The 8,465-nt window shown below is 41.1% G+C and overlaps 1 protein-coding gene across 2 annotated transcripts; it reads left to right on the top strand.

The window, feature by feature from the left end:
- The first annotated feature begins 418 nt into the window (after positions 1-418).
- Positions 419-6,838, top strand: isl1a (ISL LIM homeobox 1a). 2 transcript variants are annotated; one of them, XM_030723673.1, is made up of 6 exons: positions 419-593; positions 888-1,077; positions 1,759-2,018; positions 3,013-3,296; positions 3,977-4,144; positions 5,294-6,838. In XM_030723673.1, exons 1-6 carry the CDS (start codon positions 566-568, stop codon positions 5,408-5,410), a joined length of 1,047 nt encoding a protein of 348 aa, XP_030579533.1. In that variant the 5' UTR covers positions 419-565; the 3' UTR covers positions 5,411-6,838. The 2 variants fall into 2 exon arrangements, with proteins under 2 accessions (XP_030579533.1, XP_030579532.1); XM_030723672.1 differs by having other exon boundaries at positions 3,010-3,296; positions 5,294-6,836.
- The last annotated feature ends 1,627 nt before the right edge of the window (positions 6,839-8,465 follow it).

Below are 8,465 nucleotides of genomic sequence, written 5' to 3'. Positions count from 1 at the left end.
GTGGATGTAACTGTAGACTGTTACATGACCATGTTCATGAGTGTATGCCCGGGGTTTTTGCACTGTACCCTATTATATCTTCAATTAAAAGAGAGAAAAAAAAAAAGAGATAAAACTGACGTGAGGATGTCCTTTACTGAAATAGTAAACCATAACGATTAGCTATAAAAACAACAATCAGATCTGCAACAAACTAGAATAAAAATAAGACAAAAAAAAAAAGATCAGAAAAGCGCAAAGCAAAGCTGAAAAGCAAATGATATGCAGCAATAAGTGTGCCAGTCTCTGTGTGCGTGTGTGTGTGTGTGTGTGTGTGTGGTTTGTGCTGGTCAGGGTCTGCAGAGCCAATCAGCTGCTCATGCAGATGACGTGCTGATGTCCTACGTCAGCTCAGACGCTTGTCAGAGTTCCACACACACTGGAAACAAACACGTACACACACTCCCTCTCCGAGCCGGACAGTACAACTCCTGGTCCGGCAGCCCGGCAGCGGAGGACTTACCCAGGCTTCCAGGCTCCGCAGCCCGCTGTGACAGTGGACCTAACATCGCCTTACTTTGTGGACATGGGAGACATGGGGGATCCGCCGAAAAGTAAGACACTTGTTCGAAGCGGAGATGCGATACTGGAACTTAATTCTTCATAACTTACGAGTTGACTTAGTTACGTCGAGATGTCTGTAGACACAATGCATTACTTTGCCCTATTAAACTCAGTGACATTTAAATATATATATGTATATATATATAAATATTATCAGTAATGTTTAAAGTCATAACTAGTCTTAATAATAATAATAATAATCATAATAATAATCATAATAATTATAATAATAATAAATTGTGCTGAAGAGTGTTTAATGTGTCCTTCTTTTGCTGTCGTTCCAGAGAAGCGGTTGGTGTCTCTGTGCGTGGGCTGCGGGAATCAGATCCACGACCAGTATATCTTGCGGGTCTCGCCGGATCTGGAATGGCACGCCGCGTGTCTCAAATGTGCCGAGTGCAGCCAGTACCTGGACGAGTCCTGCACGTGCTTCGTCCGGGATGGAAAGACTTACTGTAAGCGGGACTACATCAGGTAGGACGGCCAGGATGGGACGGGACGACCCCCTGTTACCACAGCAACTGGAGCTACACGACAGTTGGAATTAAATCGATTTGATATTTTACAGCATCAGGTTGAGATCATTCGGACTCGCTTTCCTTGGAGTCCTATTTTCTGTGGGTTACTTTTATTTTAAACGTCATGTTCACAGTGATCCAGCAGCCTGTGTATACAGTAGTGCCAGTATTTCGCGATCCCATCATAAGATGTAGTTTAACAGTCTGTAACAATACGCGCAAGGGCAACACAACTCATTCAGTCTACTAATCAGTGTGGCGTGATTCTCAGAAAAAAACTGTAAAAAAATCATACAGAGAAATAAACCTGACATTAAACTTACTGACTGATTCACTGATTTGTACAGCAGCAAACTTACTTCTCTAAATTCCCGTTAAACTTCTATAAAACTAATTTGCAAGTTAAGGTATCGCATAGAAAAAAAGGGAAAATACATTACAATAGGATACTTTAAATAACAGCAGCAACTGCAACAAAAATAGTTTAAAAAATTGAAATGTCAGTGACTTTGTAATTACTACAAATACGTAGATATTAAAACATTATTATTATTATTATTATTATTATTATTATTATTATTTAGTGACTGAGCTGTCTGTAGGCAAAGTGAGCCATGCATGTGTGTGTGCCTCGCAGGTTATACGGGATTAAATGTGCTAAATGCAACATCGGCTTCAGTAAGAACGACTTCGTCATGAGGGCCCGTTCGAAGGTCTACCACATTGAGTGTTTCCGTTGCGTGGCCTGCAGCCGGCAGCTCATTCCGGGGGACGAGTTCGCTTTGCGAGAAGACGGGCTCTTCTGTCGAGCCGACCACGACGTGGTGGAGCGGGCCAGCCTGGGCCCGGGGGATCCGCTCAGCCCCCTGCACCCAGCCAGACCGCTGCAGATGGCAGGTAGGATTGCTCCTGCTGGAAACACGCACTTTAACTCGCACGGTGACTTTTCTGTTTTATGCATTTTTTTTTTTTTTTTGGACCGTCCTTAAAAAAAACGAGCTTTCTGAAAGTGCCTTTCCATGAGATCTAGCAGAGGGATATTTTCTGTCACATTTAACTGCACTTCTTGTGTTTCAAATTTTTCAGACAGCCTGCAATGTCAGTGATTTACTGCCTATGTTTGAACTATATTTTAATGCTGTTCAATCAACGGGAACCTGTTCCTGGCGCCACAAAAGTGGAATTGTTGTCCTATCATATTTGGTTTGTTTGTATTTTGTTTTGTTTTGGGGGTTTTTACTCGTGGACTTCGTGTCTGCTCGCCTTTTGGCTTTTGTAGCTCCTTTTCTGCAGACCACCGTGGGTCACGGGGCTCAAGATTAGATAGAGGCCTAAGGGACACCTCTGTTCAAAATACACCAAATTATCACTGCTGGAGGAGGATTACTAAATATGACTACTGGTCCTCCTGTTCGCTTTTGGTCAAATGATGCTCATTGCTCTGCATGTACTTAATGGGTTGGGGCTGCCTACTGTCCCGCTGCTGTTAAATGTAATGACCTTGGTTCCGATGTGTCAATCAGAGCTGGGCTATTCTCACACTATTTAATCCGATATTCGATGAAACCTGAAGCTTCTCAGCGCAAAGGACTTTTAAAAAACTATTTTATATGTATTTTAATCAGAATGGGTTAACGCATTTCTGCGGTTCTCGTGCAGCTCATCCATCTGATATTCAGAAACATCAGTCGCATGTTTGTAAAGTGTTCCTTTCTACATGGAAGATTAAAATAGATTTACATTTCACAAGCTTGTGGAACAGGTGCTGTGTGGCGGGAAAAGAACTGAGCCTGTCCGCCCAAACAGTCTGCTTTCTTAAATTTATATGGATTTGCACTGTGCAGACACATAGATCGATTTTCCTTTTTTTTTAATTCTTTCTCAACAGCAGAACCAATCTCTGCCCGGCAGCCTGCTCTGCGGCCTCACGTCCACAAACAGCCCGAGAAGACCACTCGGGTCCGGACGGTGCTGAACGAGAAGCAGCTGCACACCCTGCGGACCTGCTACAATGCCAACCCGAGGCCTGACGCCCTAATGAAGGAGCAGCTGGTGGAGATGACCGGTCTTAGTCCACGAGTGATCCGGGTCTGGTTCCAGAATAAGCGGTGCAAGGACAAGAAGAGAAGCCAGCTTATGAAGCAGCTACAGCAGCAGCAGTCCAGCGACAAGACGGTAAGTGCTTCTGCACGGCTCCTGAACTGGATGAAAAGACTTACACATTATGCACTGTGATACACAGGACAAACTGCAAAACCTGTGTATCCGTTGATCAAATAGGCCCTAAATTTCGCAAATTGGTCGACAGGCTACTTACATCAGTAATCAAGGCGTTAACCCCTCAGTGAATTTGAGACAGTCCCTATTAAAGCACGACACCAAAAAGGCTTCCAGAGTTGTGAAGTCTTTTTCATTAACTAAGTCTCAAATCATAAGTTGCTCTCAGAGTGAAGGACTGCGGTGTTATAAAAGGCAAGGCTGACTGTGTGGACGAGTTAACGCAGGGCTCCGAGGTCAAGCGTGCGCAAAATACCAGCAAGCTCCCTCGCTCTCTCTCTCTTTCCCTCTCTCTCTCTCTCTCTCTCTCTCTCTCTCTCTCTCTCTCTCTCTCTCTCACACACACACACACACACACACACACACACACACACACACACACACACACACACACACACAAAACAGGTTCTGTATTTATGTGTCTGTTTCTTAGCGTGTTTATTGATTGTTCTGCTGATTGCCTGATGTCGTGCTTGCACGTGAGGACCACACTGGCAGCACCTCACACCTCGTCCTTTGTAATGACCAAAGATAAAAGCTGTGTATGGTTCTGAGCACGGCGCATCCTTTTCTTGCAGAATATCCAGGGAATGACGGGCACCCCAATGGTGGCAGCCAGTCCGGAACGGCATGATGGAGGCATTCAGGCCAATCCGGTGGAGGTGCAGAGTTACCAGCCGCCCTGGAAGGTGCTCAGCGACTTCGCGCTGCAGAGCGACATTGACCAACCAGCATTCCAACAACTGGTTCGTGATTTACTGTGTGCTTAGACATCAACATATTTCTAAGGCTTAAAAATACTATTATTTTAGTGTTTTGGGATACTCAGCAACCACTCTGAACTTTTTCCCTACAATGGTTCCACCTGGCTAATTTTAACAGCATTATATATATATATATATATATATATATATATATATATATATATATATATATATATATATATATATAGTGCTGTTTGTGAGCCCTTTTGTGGGAAAAACGAGTCCTACAATACCTCAGTGAAGCTAGTATTTTCAAACTTAAGTTGTTTCTCCGCAAATTATGTAACTTTTTATTTGTAGGATTTGTAATTTTAAATTACACTGTTTCGATGGACGTTCACACGTGCACATTATGTGTGTTTGCGTGGGATAAAAACAATTAAAACGAACTGGTCATTTTAATGGAGTGCAGTTGCTCCGGGTTGTGACTTTGAGCTGCCAGTAATTCTTCAGCTCTATAGAGAGTGTGTCAGTTTCTGTTATGAGTGAACCTGCATTCTCAGACAGATGAAAGCCAGTTTAGAATTTAGCCACGGATCGTTCAAAAAACATTTATCCAGTTTGGGACTTACCTGATGTCCACATCGACAGGTAACCACTGTCGCTCTGAGTGGGGCAGCTCAGAGGACTAAAGAGTCCCAGAATGTGTAAACACTGGGAGGCCATTTGAAGACCAGCGTTAACTATGGGAAGATTAAACGCGTTTCGTGCTTTGAACGTGTTTTTCCAAACCTCCAGACAGCCCCTGGCTTCCTCTTTAATTACAAATGAATAGATTTTAATATTTAGTAACACAAATGGCCATAAGACCGAACATCAAGTCATCCTTGTTGCAACTGTTCTGTCAGATTATCGCTCCGTTTCAATCCTACAAATCAATCAATCAATGAATCAATTTATTATTATTATTATTATTATTATTATTATTATTATTATTATTATTATTATTATTATAGCTGTCAGCGGTAATTAAAGTGATTTTCATTATGATGACATGATTGGCTGCGTCAGTTACTGGGCGGTAGTGAACCGCCTGTGAGTACATGTAATCTTACACCGTTTAGTGTGTGTGTATGTAAAAGAATGTGAGTTTACAGTCCTGATTTAAAGACCGCCTGCTGTGCCCCACAGGTTAGTTTCTCGGAAGGAGGACCGGGTTCGAATTCGACAGGCAGCGAAGTAGCGTCTATGTCGTCTCAGCTTCCAGACACGCCGAACAGCATGGTATCGAGCCCCATCGAGGCCTGAGCCGCCGCTGCATGGACAGACTGAATGAACACATAGCCCCTTTCATACCATCCCTCCCGACTGCACCAAGCAACCCCCTGGTTGTATTTTGACACTGTGAAGACAATCATGGGATTTTACCACGGTCACCCATTCTAATGTCCAGAGGAGATAAACTGATGAGTCCTCGCGGTCGGTGCTGCCAGTTCATAGCGCGGTTACAGTTGCCAAACAGAGCAGGCATGAAGCTGGCTCCACCGATAAACGGAGCTTCTGAATATGAGAGAAGTCGAAATTATGTACTTGCGAAATGCCGTACGCGACTTTGAATAGGAAACAATGTTTTTTTTTTTTTATTTATTTTTGTTTTGTTTTGTTTGTTTGTTTGTTTGTTTGTTTTTGTAGTTGTTTGTTCTGTGTTTGTTCTGGTTTTCCATTAATTACATGATTTCCTTAAAGACCCAAGTACTAAAGCATTTGCAACATGGTATACCTCTATTTTGCCACAAGCTTCGTGGGACATTTGTGCGAGTTAGTGTCCGTCCGATTTTTTTTTCTTTCCCAAAGATGTGTAAATTAATAATAAGTTTTAAAAAATGCTGTTAACTCCGGAAGGAAATGTTTTGTTTGTTCCCGTGCGGCAAAATTATTTATTATTTATTGTCAACAAATTTGCCACCTTTTGTGTAACTTTCTTAACTGAAGGAAAAAGAAAAAAAAAAAAGAAACAAAACGAGTGGAGTTTGGTCTGTGGCTCTTCTGTCAGAATTCTGCGACTCTTCCTTTTTTGACAGCGGAGAGGACAATGCGGAGTCTGGCTGTATATCTGAAGCGTGTTTCTCTGTGAACCCACACACACGAGGCCGAATATCAGCTCTGGTTAAATGCCTGGATGGACAGACTGTGGTTAATTGGGTGTCATGTTAGTGCCGACGCTGTGTCAGGTTACCTATACTCTGCTACATGCTGTAGCGCAAAGTGCACTGTTAAACATCTTCAGCTTAACAAAACGCCCGACCATTAAAATATTCTTTTCCTGAAAGAAAAGCAATCAAACCCAATCTACTGTGTCTACCTCTTCATTTTAAGACTTTGAGAGATCATATTTTAACACACTCCGCTACAATCGGCACTTCTCTGGAAATAGTACAGTAATGTGGCCACAGTAGAAATATTTCTTCTTGTTTTAAGAAAAGTCAAATTTAAAAATACTTAAGCTATTCTTAACAAGAATCGTTTATGCCATGAAATGGCTGAGTCAGAAATAAATTAAAATAACAACCCAAAGCACTGACGGCCTGTGTGGAGTGAATTTAAGATTTAAGTGTCTGACCATAAATAGGAGCAGCATGTATAATGAGATTTTGATTTTTCACATCAGAGCTTTTTTCAGTTTTCTTCTTCTATTAAAAAAAAAAAAAAATTAAACATAGTTGAAGTCAAACTCATTACTGTGTAAATATTCAGCTTATTTGTGAAGTTTTTTTTTTTAAATGATTTTTCTCCATTCCCCCAAATTAAAAAAAATACACCTAAGACATTTCATATTTCAATATGGATCAAAAACGAGGTTTTAAACTGTATTCTAGTTCCTTGGTGGATGGGACTGTGTGTAGTTAACACACTCAGTGTGTACTGAGTCCTGAGGTGTACGGTTTCCATACTAAATATTCCAGATTTGCAGGTACTAAATGATCCTGTTCTGTTTCAGATTAAAATGTGAAAAAGGTGAAGAAAAATAAAATGTCACTACAATATGTAAGCTAATGAAAACAAAAAAAATCGGCCAAAGCAAATGCAAATGTCACTGCTGATTAGGACCCAACCAATCAAACACGGACATGTTTGTGAAAACAAAAAACAAACAAACAAACAAACCATAAAAATTGGCTGTAAGAATCTAACAATCTGTCAACGCTTCACAAAATAACACCAGGAAATAACCAGGAATCATAATTTTGTCTTAACGGCTAATGTTATGATTTACAAATGCAACTGGATGGCAAAAAGAGGCTGTGTAAATTAGAATTATACAACACTTGAATAATTTCCCTTCCTTATATTTATTATTTTTCAGGATCAGTGGATGCCTGTGTAATGGCCTTTTTAAGATTAGTGACTCAAAGAAAGCCTCGTGCCTCTTACAATGCTGCTGTCATCTGGGACTTTAAGAGAAGAATGGTAAGGGTCAGACAGTCGCAATCGGGGACAAGCTAAAAGGCAGCAAAGCATATTCTAACAACGTCACACACGAGGGTGCAGCAGTCATTTCTGGAGGCTACTCAGTGATACTCCAGAGTGCTGGAAACAGTGAGAAACTGGAGGTTTGTTTAAATCCAGCTTGAGCTCAAATGTAAAAGGTGACTGAGACTTTCACTCAGTGCTGAAGTATATATGAAATGGTGTTCCACGCTCTACCGTACCAGGAGGGTGATCTGTATACTTTTTACAAAAAAATGTAACTGAAACTAAATTTGCAAATCAGCTCAGGTCAGCCTGTGTGTACACACACATTCAGGGGGTTTAATAAAAACAGGAGAAGAAAAACTTTACTAGTGCTTAATAGGGAAAAGATGCCAGTATCCAGGTTTTATAACACAAATGCTGTACTTCAAAACCATTAATCTCAAATGCAGGTTGTAATTTTTGCATAATAAAATGCAATTGGTGTTCTTCAGCTGGGATGTACAATATATGATTAAAAATATCAGCTTTTTATGTGGTTGTCTATTTCAGGCTTTCCAGTGAACAGAAAGGCTAAGTTAAGAGCGAGAAAGGACAAAGGGCTATATCTTCCTAAAAATATATCATTTCTGCATGACGTTGTCATGATATTGAGGAAGATGCCACACATTGCACTTGTCTGCTGTTTCAATGTCTTGAAAGGAATCACTTGAACTCAAGAGATACTGTAACCTTTTGCCTGCTGCTCAGAGTAGGTGGACGTTCCACTGCCAGTGTATCCAAACACACCCCTTTTAAAGGATGTTTTTGTGACTGTTTTGCTTTTTATTCTGCATCACCAAGGGTAGATTTTTAATTCAAATGTAGCAATAATTTCTAAAACCAGATTAAG

This window comes from Archocentrus centrarchus, unplaced genomic scaffold (assembly GCF_007364275.1).
Source record: "Archocentrus centrarchus isolate MPI-CPG fArcCen1 unplaced genomic scaffold, fArcCen1 scaffold_26_ctg1, whole genome shotgun sequence".
Classification (NCBI taxonomy): Eukaryota; Metazoa; Chordata; class Actinopteri; order Cichliformes; family Cichlidae; genus Archocentrus; species Archocentrus centrarchus.
Note: the sequence above shows the minus strand (reverse complement) of the source record. Positions and strands in the feature narration are given on the sequence as shown.

Coding starts and splice junctions, on each gene's coding strand:
- isl1a (XM_030723672.1), top strand. CDS start 566: ATGGGAGACATGGGGGATCCGCCGAAAA. Junction 2,019..3,009: donor CAGACCGCTGCAGATGGCAG/GTAGGATTGCTC, acceptor CTTTCTCAACAG/CAGAACCAATCTCTGCCCGG. Junction 4,145..5,293: donor AACCAGCATTCCAACAACTG/GTTCGTGATTTA, acceptor TGTGCCCCACAG/GTTAGTTTCTCGGAAGGAGG.